The 16019-nt window shown below is 42.4% G+C and overlaps 1 protein-coding gene across 2 annotated transcripts in view; it reads left to right on the top strand.

Moving 5' to 3' along the window:
• Positions 1-16019, top strand: part of Plekhh2 (pleckstrin homology, MyTH4 and FERM domain containing H2) — a 108241-nt gene that overhangs the window by 34472 nt on the left and 57750 nt on the right. For both annotated transcript variants that reach the window (XM_087907295.1, XM_087907296.1), the window contains exons 4-8: positions 5859-6008; positions 8525-8608; positions 9154-9235; positions 11651-11836; positions 13679-14637. In XM_087907295.1, coding sequence (XP_087763421.1) covers positions 5859-6008; positions 8525-8608; positions 9154-9235; positions 11651-11836; positions 13679-14637 — 1461 coding nt within the window. The remainder of the gene's footprint in view (positions 1-5858; positions 6009-8524; positions 8609-9153; positions 9236-11650; positions 11837-13678; positions 14638-16019) is intronic.

Below are 16019 nucleotides of genomic sequence, written 5' to 3'. Positions count from 1 at the left end.
GTCAGATCAGATGAGGTAAGAGGTCATTTTGACCCCGTTTCCCAGGGGACTGAGTCAAAACATACGTGTATGGGTAATTGTTCAGGAACTGAGTACATGCATGTGTAGCTGTTAGGTCCTTGGTTCCCAGGGGAGGAGGGGAAGCACTGAGGCACAGAGGCTGAGAGGGTTTGGAATTGTCAGAAATGGCTTCAGAATTGTCTAAAGTCTTACAGTTGGAAGCATTTACAGGACACTGAAAACATTTCACACTCATGGTTATGGACAGGGAAAGGAAATGAATTTAAAATCCATAAGAGAAAAGGGCATCAAATGCAGCGTCCAGTAGCACCCAGGTCCAAGCTTCCGGTCACTTGCTTCCAGTGAAGTCATGCAGGGGTGTGTTTACTCCTCCCATCAACGATGCATGGGCAAGACTTAGAAAACATTGTCAGCTCCAAGACCCACAAAGCTTGGTGTGCAGGAGTTTTAGTGGGGATCAGTTCTGCACGTCTGTGACTGCCAGAGTCAAACTGGTACTGTGTGACCCGAGACGTTGGGGGAATAGCAATAGTTTGTTATCTTTAGGGTGATCTGATTGAGAATTACTCCTCTGTAGGCTCATGTCTTCAAACCCTTGGTTTCCGGTTGGTGGTGCTGTGTGTGGAGACTTAGGAGGTGTGGCTTTGCCGGAGGAAGTATGTCACTGGCAGTGGGCATTGAGACATAAAGACTTCACTCTGCTCCCAGTTTGCTTTCTCTGCATCGTGCTTGCAGTTCGAGCTCTCAGCTTGCTGCTCCATGCTGCCCCGGCCCAAGCCTGCCTGCTGCCATGCCTCTGTCATATGGTGATGGACTCTCATCCCTCTGGAATCATAAGCCCAAATAAACCCTTCTTTTTATAAGTTGCCCAGGATATTAAGTTTCATAACAATGATAGAAGTAACTAATACATATACCGAGCAGACTGTCATCATCAATGATCTGATGTCCCCCACGATGTTAGAGAGTCAAGGCAGTCGTGTTTATAAGGATGTCCCAAAGGCTCAGCGGTTGTTACCCCCTGCCTCAAACCAATCAGAGGCCATTCCTGTCTTGGGGAATCTGAGCAGCTCAAGTCTGCTTGAGCTAGTTCTTTGCTGCAGAGCAGCCTAGGAATTTCAAGATTGAAGCGAGAAAATGATTCAAGGATGTGCTGAGTGGTAGCAAATAGGAATTTACCCAGAAGCTCCTGAAAGTACAAAGCACTCCAAACTGGAGGACCTGTGTGTAGATATTTGCGAGAGTTTATTTAAACCACTTTGAATTTGGTTTTTCTCTCTCTTTCTCTCCCTCCCTTCCTCCCTCCCTCCCCCCTCCTCTCTCTTCCTCCCTCCCTCTCTCTCTCTCCCTCTTTCTCTCTCTCTCTCTCTCTCTCTCTCTCTCTCTCTCTCTCTCTCTCTCTCTCTCCCTCTGTATGTGTTAAACTATTTACTTTTATTTTATATGCATTGGTGTTTTGCCTGCATGTGTGTCTCTGTGAGGGTGTCAGGTCCCCTGAAACTGAAGTTACAGACAGTTGTGAGCTGCCATGTGGATGCTGGGAACTGACCCCGGGTCCTCTGGAAGAGCAATCAGTGCTCTTAATGGCTGAGCCACCTCTCCAGCCCCCGGGTCCGTGTTTGTTATTGGCCAGTCTCTGAGTAGCTAAAATTCTTGTCTGGTTAAGGTTAAATGAATGGAAAAAGAACTGGGCTGTTTTCCGTGTGCTTGTGGCAGGAGATTTTAAAAGGGCTGCTTGTTTCTTCTGTAAGCGCTTAGCTTTTCCGTAGACATCTTATTCATGGTGATTACCAAGGAAGGCTGGGAGTCCTGTGGCACTTGGTCATAACAGGACCAGCTGACAGGCAAGATGCCTGGTACTATTTTGTGATTCTTTCCCTGAGACTTTGCACATTGGCCAATATTTTTCTTGCCTCAGAAAGTTGTTTATCCAAAAGTAATAGTCACTTTTAAAAGATTCAGACGACAGTGATACATCCGAGGATCTCTGTGGCATTTATGCATAACACAAGAACGTGTTCCTTGAAATAAAGACATGGTCCTAGCTGTCCAGAGCTACAGCCCCTTCCTAAGTAAGGAAAGGGCAGTTTCACCTGGCAACCAAATGTGGCTGCTCTGACCTAATAAAAGGAGACTGAAGTATTTATTTAGCTATTTTTTAATCAATAGAAACTGGGAGTCAGCTATGGGGTAAAAACCTGAGTGATCAGAGAAATGTTGGAGAAGTGACCAGTGGCCTCTTCTGTCTCTCTAAGCTCCACCCTGCTACTTCCTGTGTCTCTCTGTGTCCTGAGTCCTCCAAAACTTCTACACGAATTTTAGTCAGCTAATAGCTAGTTCCACCCTCTTATTCAAAGTAAACTTTATTATCAGTCTCAGGAGTGTCAGAGCGCAAACAAAATATCGCATATACTAGACTATAGCTGAATGTCGGCCTCTGTTGTCACGTACTTTTGAGGAGTCAGACCTTTGACAAATAGCGTGAGAGAAAGTGTTTACAGGAGAAAGATCATTTCTTGGTTCACTGTTTCAGTCTGCGGTCGGCTGGCTCCCATGGTGAGGAGAGAGTGCTGGAGACAGAGTAGAGATGCTTACCTTACAGTGACAGCAACAAAAGGGGTGGGCTGGGTAGAGGAGAGACAGACAGAGACAGAGAGACAGATGCACACCGAAAATATAAGAATGCCACCAGGGTTGGAGAGCTTCAATCGCATGCTCTCCAGTGATCCTTCCTAAAGCCACAGCCCACCTTTCATCAATAATGCCATCAGGTTATGATTCCGTCAGTGGATTAATCCATTTCTGAAGTCAGGGCTCTCAGGATTCAACCACATCTCAAGGGCTGGGTCCACAGGTCTAAGACCCAGCCTTCAACATGAGCTCGTTGGGAGATACTTCATCTCTGAACTGTAAGGTTGCTTACTTATATTTTGCTCACAAGTTTTTTTCTCTCTCTCTCTGGTACATGTATATGGTATGTGTGTGTGCATGCGCACATGCTCACGTGCATGTAGAAACCAAAGGTTGGTGTCAGGTGTCTTCCTCAATTACTCTCTTCTTTTAAGTTCTTTAAAAGCGTATTCTTTGGTAATTTCATAGATGAATACATGTAGTAAGATCATATCCACCCATGGCAATCTCCCACTTCCAGCTTTTCCCAGACCACCCTCAACAATCCCAGCTCCATCATGCAGTCTTTCCTCCCACCTTATTTTTCTTCTTCCCCTCTGAGTCCAATTAGTTCCATTATGCACATGGGTGTAGGACAACATCCTCTGGAACGCGAGCATCTATCCATGGGCCACAGGACTGAAGAACACTGACGTTCCCTCTCCTAGTGGCCATCAACGGCCAGTAAACCACTCAGCTAAAGGTGGGGCCTAGTGTAGCTCTTCATTCTCCATGTGAGAGCGTTGACTGGCTTGATCTTGTGGCAGCAGCCATGGCTGCTGTGGTAGGGGTTAATGAGTGTGAGGGCCCGGTTGTGTCCTGAGACATTTCCCAGGTCATCTTCCCAGACCTCTGCTCCTACACTCTTCCCCCTGGACTCCGAGTCTTGGTAGGAGGAAGGGGTGTCTGTCGAGATCCCACTTAGCACCGCACTCTGCACACTCTTAGTTACTTCTCTGCCCTCTGACTTCTCATGAGTCTGTTCACCTCAGACCACTGCATAAAGAGGCTTCTTTGATGAGGTCCACCTCCTGTTGTGAAAAAGATTCCGTTAATGAACCCAGAGGTCATGGATTTGCCTAGACTGGTGGGCACTGAGCTCCAGGAATCTACCTTTCTCCTCCTTCCCAGCACTGGGCATTGCCATGCCCAGCTTTTATGTGGGTGTTGGGGATCTGAAGTCCAGTCTTCATGCGTGCCCAGCAGGCACTGACTGAGCCTCTCCGAGCCCACTGTCTTTCCTGAGGTTTCCCTTCTATTACTTTATTCCCAGGGAGGGACTGGCATACTGGTGTTGGGCTGTACTTCCTAATTCCCCAGCTCCAGATTGTCCTGTTTATAACTGGGAAACTGTTTGGAGTATTTACTCTCTATTTTCCTCCTGCTGGACTGTTTTCCATGGAAAATCTCTTAGGTAAACCTTTGTCTTTGGTGTGAATTTTTATAGCTTATCAAAAAAAAATGACCACTTTATGTTAAAAAAAATCTAAACCTAAAGCCACTTAAATTACTATTTGAAGAGCAGAATGTGTTTTCCTCTGTTGAGACTGCTTTTGTTTTCAAAGCTTCCTGCTGTGTGTGTATGTGTGTGTGTGTGTGTGTGTGTGTGTGTGTTAATTAGAACAGTTTTGGCATCTGAATCCAAGTTATATTTACACAGTGAACCCACATGAAACCTGGTATTCATGGTTAAAAATAAAACCAAACACCTCCAGACTTCCTTCTAAACACTCTTCAGTCAAACATGTCTGATGTCAGCTGACTGTCAGGACTCATTACGATTACTCTGATGTTATTGAAGTGATGGGAAGATTTGCCTTTGTTTGAACTGTTCTCTTCAATTTCTCAGATGCATTCATTTTTCTTCTTTATGCCTGTGTGATCGCCAAACTTCTGATAAAATTACAACCTTCCCTATTAATACTATAGTGATATTTCTTTATAGAACATTGTATAGCGTTCTCAACACTTTGCTTTCTGTCATGAACACTCCCCTTACTTAGACCTTCCCACGAAGTCTCCGGTGAGGATTCCAGTGTGTTAGCTCTGTACAGTGCAGGGATTGCGTCTGTGATCTGCAGAGAGAAAAGCGTCAGTCAGAAGGTGGTAGCTGAGTGGACCTCACTGAGTTAGGTAGATTCACACAGTCTGTGTGATGAGCAGACTTGGCGCATATGTCATTTGGAGATTCCATATGTGTCTGCATGCTTTGCAGAAGATCCAAGCAGGGTCTGTGTGGTGTAGACATTAAAAAAATGAGCTGGGCGATGGTGGCTCACTCCTTTCATCCCAGCACTTGGGAAGCAGGGATAGGCAGATTTCTGTGAGTTCTAGGCCAGACTGCTCTACAGAGCTAGTTCCAGGACAACTAGGGCTGTTACACAGAGAAACCCTGTCTTGAGAAAACCATAAAACCAAAAACAAAACAAAACAAACAAAAAAAGATGAAGCGTGGCTCCCCCGCCAACCTCACACCTGGTCCTCACTAACTGTGCACTGTATTGTGGAGTTGCATGTGTCTATGATTACACTTATTGTCTCTTTCCACTGAAGTGTAACTTGGATGCAGGAAGAGATTTTGATAGTCTTTTTATTCATTGATGTCTTCCTGCTGGAACTGGAGAGCATCCATTAAGCAAATGAGACTAATATGGCCTCACCAAATGCCTTCCACTGCTTTCTGCTCATGGTTTCTGTTTGTTTGTTTTTAATAATTTTGTTATTTGGGCTTTAAATTTTTTTGGTTTTCTCTTTTCTACTGTTTTATTTTTTTTTAAATTATTGACCCGCCCATCTAATTTGCATCTCATCTCACCATCTTATCTCATCACCCACCATCTTCCCTTATATTCCTTTCTTGTCTAAATGTGGGAGGTGGGGCTAGAAACCTTGCTTCTATATGAACACTTGGCATACGTTGCTCTGGAAAGCATGTGCCTTCCTCCCTATGTAAATGTGGTGGTGACCTCTGGTACCAACCCTGAAGGTAACACCGCTTGTCGAAACAGTCTTCAGATTTTAAAGTCCTAATAATACATTCTACCTTGCTGCTTAATATTTTCAGTTTGTGATGCTCTTTAAGAACCTAATGTTAAAGTAAAATTCTAAGCTTAAAACTATGATATTTCAGTATGGCATAATGTTATTATTTTACCCTCTGAATTTAGGTACAAGTTATGGAGGAGAAACTAAAAGCAGCTAATATTCAAACAAGTGAGTCAGAGACTCGGCTGTATAAGAAGTGTCAAGATCTGGAGTCTGTCATGCAGGAGAAGGATGACATCATTCAGAACTTGGCGCTGCGGCTTGAAGAGCAGGTTAGGAAGACTGAATCATCAGTCGTGTTTATGTGTGCTTCTTAATGTGCAATTGAAGACCTCGCGGAGGTCTGTTTATCTGGAGGGGAACTCTTACTGCCAGGATTACGTCACATGTGTTGGTAAAAGGTACAAGCAAAGGCCCAGCAATACCACTTTTGGGTATATATCCAAAGGATGCTCAACCGTGCCACAAAGGACAAGTGTCAACTTTGTTCATAGCAGCATTGTTTGTCATAGCCAGAACCTGGCAACAACCTAAATGCCCCTTGACTGAAGAATGGATAAGGAAAGTGTGGACCATTTACACAATGGAGTACTACACAGCAGAAAAAAATCATCAAAATCTTGAGATTTGTAGGCAAATGAATGGATCTAGAAAACATCATATTGAGTGATGTAACCCAGACCCAGAAAGACAATTATGATATGTACTCACTCATGACTGGTTTTTAAACATAAAGCAAAGAAAACCAGCCTACAAATCACATCCCAAAGAACCTTGATAACAATGAGGACCCTAAGACAGACAGACATGGATCTAACCTACATGGGAAGTAGAAAAAGGCAAGATGTCCTGAGTAAATTGGGAACATGGGGACCATGGGAGAGGGCTGAAGGGGAGAGGAGAGGAAGGAAGGAGAACAGAGAAAAATATATAGCTCAATAAAATCAATTTTTAAAAAGGTACAAGTGAAAATACCATTCCTTTCATATCTTGGGTGACTCAAGGCCTCAAGGCAAGATCTAATACTTTTTATTATGTATATACTCACATGCATGTGTGTGTGTTGCTATGTGTAGAGGTTAGAGGACAACTTACAGGAGTTGGTTCTCTCCTTCCACCACGTGGTGATAGAACTCATGTCATGAGGCATGGTGGCAAAGACCTTTACTCATGGGCCTTCTCTCTGGTCCCAGATCTATAGTAGTTTTTTTGATTTGTCAATGCTATTACCATTCAGACTTTAGAGTTTGAGTGTGATCTTTTTCATTTGGAAGTATTTTGTTTATAAAAGGCATTTATGTCCCTAAAATATTTGCAGCGAAACTGGATATAGTGGGGCATGCCTGTAATCCCAGAATCTTGGAGACTGACCCCGGAGCATCATCAGTGTGAGGCCAGTCTGGACAACATAAGGAGTCTATCTAAAGAAAATGTTTACAGACCATTGTACATATTTATGTTGTCACTAATCCACGTCTGCTCAGGAATGTACCACTCTCAGGCGGCTTATATGAGTACTTTAAGTCTCATGACAAAAATTCACTAGGGGTTGGGTGCAGTGGCTCATCCCTGTCATCCCAGGATTTGAGAAGTTGATGCAGGAGGATTGCCATGAGTTTGAGGTCAGTCTGGGCTGCATAGTAATACCTTTTCTCAAAAATCAATGCAAATGTATGTTAGTATTAAATGACTTCTTAAGTGGCCATTTAATATCATTTAAATGTGACTGCTATGTTTGTCAGATGCTTTAAATTTTTCATTTCTCTATGGGGTCAGTGTTTTAGGCCGCTGGTTTTTTAGTTTCTAGCAGATCCAACCCCTACCTGTTGTGATTTAGATGCTGCTCACATTCTCAGCCATTTTGTGACCAGAGCCAGGTTTTAAGGCTGTTGAATGTGAACTAGAATTTCTCTGTTTGTTTTTCTGGATGTTTTAAAACTGTGTCTGAGAGAGAAAATAGCCCTGCTCTTAAGCAGTTTTGTGTTTTTCCCCTGCCTTAGTTGATCCAATTCTACTGGTCCGGAAATAGTTCCTTTTGTTGATATATTTAGGGGGATTCACTTTGTTGTGTGAGTGAGTGCCAGGGAGAGAGAGAGAGAGAGAGAGAGAGAGAGAGAGAGAGGAGAGAGAGGAGAGAGAGGGAGGAGAGAGAAGCGCTGCACGAATTAGCAGTGTTTGGGTACTAGGTAGATACTTTCCTGTTGTTTCAACAAAGCACCTCACCAAAGCAACTTGAGAAAGGAACAGTTTATTTCGTCATCCAGTTTGAGGGTACAGCCCATCACCTTCTCCTTTTGTTCAGCCCCAGTTCCCAATTCTTGGAACTGTGCCGTCTGAATTTAAGGTGAGCTTTCCCATTGATTAACCTCGTCTAAAAAAAACCCTCAGTCATGCCCAGAGGTTTGTGCCCATGAAGCTCTTGGATCCCGTGAAGGACAGTCTGGTATGTCGTCACATCTGCTTGGGCCTTTTGACTCCTTACTCTATCTGCTGAACAGTTTTCTTTCCTTCCTTCCCTCTTCTTTGTCTTTCTGTGCTAACAAGATCTACTGTTTCAGGCTGGCCCTAGACCTCATGATCCTCCTGTCTTAGCCTCCAAGGACTAGGATTACAGGCATGGACCGCTTTGCCTGACAATTTTGGGCTTTTAAAAATCCGTTTGGTGATTTGGAGGTAAATGTGTTAACCTGGAAACGGTTCTAAGTGGATTTGCTTTCCGTATTTGATATGATGTCTCCAAGCCGGGGAACTTATGTTCGAACTAAATAAGTTGTTGATGTTATTTCAGAAACAAGTAAGAATACAAGAAGCTAAAATAATAGAAGAAAAAGCGGCTAAGATCAAAGAATGGGTAACTGTTAAGTTAAATGAGGTATTTATTGCTGTATTTTTCCTTTATTATTTACTTATTTTGATTAAAGTCTTCAGAATATACAACTATGAGGAGACATAAAATTCTGATCATTTGGTTATGGTCCTATATTTGGAAAACTTGGCATAGACTGCTTTCATTTTAATATCTTTTGTATTTTAATATCATTGTATTTTTAAAGTTGAAATATTGATAGACTCATGACAATGACTGTAAACAGCCATATTATAATGGGTTAATTTTAAATGGTTATGAGTATTACATGTACATGTTATAAAGTTTATAGGTTTGGTATCTGAGCAGCACAGATTAAATGTTGAAATAGTTTTAAAATCATTTTACAGTGGGAAATGTATAGGGTTGAAACCTTTAGCTCTGGACAAATCAATATTGATGACATGATTGTTAAGGTTGATAATCAGTGCTAAAAAGTTCACAAGTTTGCAAACAGAGTAATTATTTATTGCCATTTTCTAAATTTTATAATTTTAGTGTGTTTTAAAAATGTTATCGCTAGACTAAAGAATATCATTTTGCTCTTTTAGCTGGAAGTGGAGAATCAGAATCTTCGTTTCATCAACCAAAACCAAACTGAAGAGATAAGAGCCATACAGTCAAAACTGCAAGGTACGTAGAGCTTTCGCTACGATACCTTAGCTGGAGTTATTTGGCTGGATGGGAATTTAATATTCTTTTGCTTGTGTTTTAAAGATCTAATTATGAATATCATGTAGAATGCTATTGTCAGTAAATGAAAAAGAATTTCTCCGACTAGCCAGAAGTCCTGTACCCAAGGGATGTTGGACGGAGGAGTAAAAGGCAGAAAAAGATGAATAATGATGTATCAATTTATCAAAGTGACTGTTATATAGGAAAACATCACTGCATAGTAATTTTGCCTCTCTCCCCTAAATGACAATCCATTTAAGGTCCAAAGAATCCATTTTGCTGAAACTACATGTTAATGTTAACCTTGCAGTTCAGGGATCACAGGCAGCCAGTGCCAGCCTCCAATAGCATTTGGTCCTTTCAAGGGTGTAGCTGTACGTCCTGTTATCTTGTCAGAACAGAGATGGTAAGATGAAGCCGAATGGTAGGGGTATTTGTGTTAGAGGTTTGTACTTCAGAATTCCAAGACTTACCCTCTGGCCTTAGCAAAGAATAGATCCTTTTAGTGGAATAAACCAATCAAAACTGTGGTATAGCTAGCTATACCTGCTTTGAGGGCTTCATGCGTTCTGAACATGCCCTTGAAGTTGGTGTTCTTTGAAGGCAGCTGTGGGATGTGCTGTGGGTTCTCAGATGCCTCCTCTGGTTGTTACAAATGCCACAAAACTCTGTTCACTCACACATTATCAGCTGGGATTATAGGTGTCGGCCACTACACTTAGCAAGACAATTTGTTTAGAGCATGTGAATACTTGCTTTCATTTCCTCCATCTGAATGATAAAAAATAGGCACTGCCATAACTGATCTGAAAGTCTATACTGAGAATTAAGTTTTCCTATTTTTGTGACACTCATCTTCTCTGAAATAGATTGGATGTACCAATTCTAGTTCCAGAAGATTGTTAATTTTCCTGCTCTCCCTGGCTTACAATTCTAGTCTTCATTGGTGGTCTCTTGGGTTTTGTATACTCAGAGGTTCTGATCCTTGGAAAGTAGGCTTAGACTAAAACATAGATACCACACACACATGTGTCTGGTGTGTATGTTAGATTTAATGTGTTTGCACAGTATGTATATATTATATATGTACTTATCTAATACATATGTATATATTATACATATTGTATACACGAGTATATGTACGTATCATACACAGGTAGGTGTGTAGGTGTGTGTGTGTATGTGTGTACATGTGGTTGTTTGTCAGTGTCCATAGAAGATTGATTCTAGGATCCCTATGGAAACCAACTCTAAGGTTGTCCTAGGTCCTTAAATAAAACAGCCCAGGATTTACATATAATGTGTTATACACATTCTCCTGTAACTTTAAATTGTCTCCAGATTACTACAATGACTAATAAAAGGCAAATGTTGTATAAATATTTGTTAATTGTATTTTTAGAGACTGATAGTAAAATATCTGTCCATATTCAGTATAGTTTTTTTCAAAATATTTTTGATTCACAGTTGGTGAAATCCACAGATGCAGAATCCATGGAATTGAGGACCGGCTGCACATAATCATTACTACACTTTTTGAATTAGTCTGTGATAGATGAGCAACATACAAAATTTTAAAGATACCTCTGAAGGGATATGCTATAAATACTTTTCTTTATTATTAGTTGCTATTTAGCATAACACATATCGCGTTCTGTTGCTTTAATTTCCTCAGGTATTTTTCTTTCTGGAACTTCCATGCCTTTGATCTTACAAGTAACAATGTAAAGAGTCCTAAAGATGGATTAAAGCAGTGGTTCTCAATTTGTGGGTCATGACCCCTCTGGGGTCGCACATCAGATATCCTGCATATCAGATATTTGTAGTATGATTCCTAACAGTAGCAAAGCTATAGTTATGAAGTAGCAATGAAAATAATTTATGGCTAGGGGTTACCACAACACAAGGAACTGTATTAAAGGATCACAGCATTAGGAAGGTTGAGGACCACTAGATTAAAACCATGACTAGCAATCTGAGGACTGAACTCAGGTCACCAGGCTTGGAAGCAAGCTTTTACCCACTGCCCCCCCCACCCCGACACACACACACACACACACACACACACACACACAAACACACAAAACCCCACAGATTTTGGGCTCTTATGTCAGGGTTTCCATTCACTATACTTAAGTAAAAGCTGAAATGTAGTCTTTTTCTTTTCTGGTGTTGAGTGATTTATCAAGTCCTTCTGTGCTTTTGTTCCGTGTCTAACAAATGAGTATGAAAGATTCATCTCCTGTTCCGGGGGATCTGACACCTTCACACAGACAGACATGCAGGTAAAACACCAGTGTGAATAAAATACAAATAAATACATTATTTTAAAAAAAAAAAAGCTCATCTCCATTTTGCTTAATGACCTTGCAGAACTCCAAGGCAAGAAGGTGTCCTGCGTGGCCACACCAAAGCTCTCCGAAGGGCAGCGCCTGAGCGGTTTGACGTTTGGGTGCTTCTTGTCCCGAGCAAAGAGCCCTCCTCATGTGGTACGATCTGAAGAAATAAGCAAGATGTTATCCAAAGAACCTGAGTTCACCGAAGGAAAATGCATAGAAGGTACTTACAGATTATAGCAATCTACTTCGGCATTTTTTAAAAAGCGAAAACATCATTCACAACGATTAATTGGAATTAAACTTGATTCTCCCCAGCGCCTCAGTACTTCAAGGGAATATTTCATAAAAGCCGTACAACACTGAACTTTCTCTCTAGTCATCTTGTGTCTTATGTAGGTTTTTGCAAGGGGCACAGGGGAGCGATTGATTTCCTCCCATCTTTAATGCTTTTGCCTGCAGCAGGTGGAAAAGATAGCTCAAATATGAAAGGTTATAATTTTAACTACAAGGCACGCATTTTAACCCAGTTTCAGATGAGAACTCTGCATTTGTATTCATAGCTTCTTGAAAATATTTTTTTAAATTATCTAATATTACATGAAATTAATGCTGGCTTAACAGACGCATAAAGACGTGAACACCTTTGAGGAGGGCGTACTTTGATAACTGCTTTCTTTGTCACTTCAGAGAAGAAAATATTGCCTAGATAATCCGACCCAGGTCCTGCCAAAGGATTTCCACTCTTCGTTTTCACAGCTTCCCTCCACATTTTGCCTGGTGGTGCAGCCTGACTGGAACACCTCAAGGGCAATCTTTTTTGTTTGCTTTTCCCAATAGTTGTAAGGAAGGTTGAGTTTGCAACTTAGCTACGCTGGTATCCAGGTTCCTTCCAATGCACGAGGAAACTGCTAGCGGTGGAAGTTGCTGCCCGGCGTGGTTTTAGCATTCTGAGAACTACGTCATGTTTTTCTAGGCAGAAGGCTGCCTTGTTACCTATCTGTTACCCGAATTTTGTTTACTTTGCCGAGATGCCATTTTCCTCTCCTTCCCACTGTTGCAGCAGGCAGCTGAGTCTCACCGAGTTTGCCTGTACCAAGCTCTGGTTCGTTAGAAAATGTGACTGGCAAGCGCGGCACAACCTGAGGGTGTGTGTGTGTCGTCTCTCGTCAGTTGTGAGGTTCATATTTATGTTCAAGTTTCTTTTCTGTTGAGTCTGAGGTGCTAAGTCATTATTTAGGAAGCTGTTGGTACATTTCGTTTCCCACAGTGCCAAGGGATGGAATCCATATCTAAAGACACGTCAGGGTTTCTCTTACCATTAAACTACATGTTGTAGCTGCACTTAAACCAAGAGCAGAGGAAAGTTTTTCTGTGAATTTACACATTTTATGTACTAAATTGTGGACACAAAGTTTGTCTCTTTTTTGTTTTTTTGAGACAGGGTTTCTCTGTGTATCACTGACTGTCGTGGAACTCACTCCGTAGACCAGGCTGGCCTCAAATTCACAAGATCCACCTGTCTCTGCCGCCTGAGTGCTGGGATTAAAGTTATATGCCACCCCCAGCTGGCACAAAGTTTGTTTCTTAAATTATGACTTTGTTTTTATGTTTAGACTTGCATTATGATGGTTTAAAGGTTCGTGGAAGAAGGGTTGTCATTTTCTTCGCTTCTAAGATGGAATTAATGGTGTTTGATTTTTGTTTGTTTGTTTGACGGCATCTTTCTTTGATGCTCAAACTCAGGCCACTTCACACTGCTCTTTCTCTCTTTAGATTGTTGTCAGTTTCGTTCCCTCAACATATTTGTTTGTTAAAATCAATTTATTTTTGATCCAATTAAATTGAAGTATAAGAATTTCATGCTTTTATAAATCCCACATTTTCCAAACTTGTTTAAAAAGGCATAAAACTAACAAAGAATAGTTTAAGTTGATAAATTCACAAGAAATAGTCCCTCTCTAGGATGTAGCTATGTCAGGCAGGGTAATGCATACATGCAGCATAGTTGCGTGAAGGTTTCATTATTAAAGGCAACCTGCCACTGTGATATATCTCCCTCTAGAGATGGAAATTGCAGAGAAGCCTACTGATAACCACGTGCAAGAAAACAGAAGCCAGAGACAGTTGCACGAGACCCCTTGCAGCTCAGAACAGAACCGGAAAATGAGAGCAAGCTTCGCAACGGATGGTGGTACATCCCAGAATTCCGGGGCTCCAGGGACTGATTGGAGTTCAGACGAGGAAGACGGAAGCAAGGACAGATCCAAGTCCAGGCGCACATCCACCCTTTCCAGCCACACGTCTGAGGAGGGCGTCCATTGTGGCAGGATGGGCAGCGAGGCGTATCTCACCGCGTCTGATGACAGCAGTTCTATATTCGAAGAGGAGACTTTCGGCATCACCATGCCGGAGCACAAGAAACTGTATTCTTGGCAGCTGAAGGCACCCTGGAAAGCTCAGAATGGCCTTGCAAAGGGGAATGCTCAGGCAGGTCGAAAGGAGCAGGACAGTTCCTCGGACGAGCTGAATAAGAAGTTTCAGTCCCAGAGACTGGATTATTCATCCTCATCAAGCGAGGCCAACACCCCAAGCCCTATTTTGACCCCAGCTTTAACCCCAAAACATCCTAACTCACTGTCTGGGAAAGGAATGCAGTTAGTGCCCTCAACCTCCCTGCCGCCCCCAAAGCTAAGGATCCCCAGTGTTTTCAGTATCAGTGTGGCACTCACCAAAAGGCACCTGAGCCAGCCACAGCTATGTTCTGAGCGGATGTTTGGCACGAACAGGAATGCCATAAGCATGATCCGGCCGCTGAGACCTCAGGAGACGGATCTTGATGTCGTTGATGGTGACAGCCTGGAAGCTGTGGAGAGCATGGACACGGGCTGCTGCGACGACGGGTTGTTTTCCTGTGACTCCCTGGATTCTCCCTGTGCAGACGACCAGGAAACCAGCGAGCCCACGAAGAAGGCGTCCTGCAGCAAGCCTCCCACACCTCCTCTGCACCGCTTTCCCTCTTGGGTAATTACGTTCCTGTGTGCCACACACGCAGGGGGTGCTTCTCAGCCCTCGCCCTCAGGTTTCACACCCCCACCCCAGTTTCTTTTCAAATATGGCGTTGTTCTGCCAAGTCCCAGTTTTCAGAATACGGTTTCCTCTTCTCCTCCCCAACCGTGTTCTGAAAACAAATTGAGAAACAAGGCAGATGGGAATTCAAAACTATAACTTAAGTTTCAGATCAGGGAATTGGAGAGCCAATGAGCTTTTCAATATTAGACTTTGGAATTCGGTTTGTACACACAGACCCAAGCTCAAGCCAGTTCACTCCAACTTCCCCCTGGGGAAGCAAGGTCAGGGCCAGCCTAAGTTGTACAACATGAAGATGCTCGTTTCCTATGGAGGCTACTTCTCAAGGGAGAGAGGAACGGTGCTGGGCTGTGCATGCCAAGGAAGAGAAAGTGGATGGTTTTGAGAGCAGTAGTGTTCAGTGACTGGAGGCCGCATCCAGATAGAGACAGGATGGGGTGGGGAGAAGGGCTCCCTCTAACTGATAGTTTGGAGTGGATCCTGAAGCAGCTCTTAACTCTCACTGGTCGCTGTTCTGAGGTTTGTCACTTGTTCAGAAGAGAGGTTCTGCTTTACTCTTCATGCACTTAGCAATCCACTACTTCAGCCATAGCATCCTCCCGCGATCTAGTGGAGACTGAATTTTCTATGGAAACACTGACTGTGGCTACAAAACCAACCTGTCAGTGATGTGATATTTCTTCGAAATGTCTACCTTGCGTGATTTAAAAAAAAAAATCTTTGAACGTTAGCATTTATTTATTAATACGAGGGTGAGCATGCCATTGTACACATGTGGAGGTCAGGGACAGCAGTTGGCTGTCTTGTCCATTCAAACTCAGTTTGTCACATTTGCCTACGAGCACCTTTCGCTCCTGGGCCATCTCACCAGCCCCAATATTTTATATTTAAAATTAAGTGAATTGACTTGTTTTGTATACTTGAATTTTCTTCCCCATATTGGCACAATTTAACCTCTGGCTTCAAAAGAAACATCTGGATTACCACGTATTTTGGATTTGGGAGTCGTGTTCTTTTTTTTTTTATGGTTATTTTGTTTAGTAGCCGCTGTAACAGTAAGCAGATTACAACATTCATGGTCTCCCTAATAGAGATTCAGACTTTGAGATGCGTCTGCTTTTTATTTACTTTCAAGAGAACATTTTTTTTTTCATTCACTGTCCACATGAAACTGCCTCTTGTTTATTGCTCAATTCTGCATGACCCAAAAAAGTAGAGACAAATGGCGTGCGAATCTCTGGAATTCTAGTTATGCCGCCCTTAGGCAGTAGTAAGTTGAAATTTGGCTTCTTTTGTTACGCTGAGATTTTCAAAGA

Source organism: Myodes glareolus, chromosome 6 (genome assembly GCF_982192425.1).
Source record: "Myodes glareolus chromosome 6, mMyoGla1.1, whole genome shotgun sequence".
Lineage (NCBI taxonomy): Eukaryota > Metazoa > Chordata > Mammalia > Rodentia > Cricetidae > Myodes > Myodes glareolus.
Note: the sequence above shows the minus strand (reverse complement) of the source record. Positions and strands in the feature narration are given on the sequence as shown.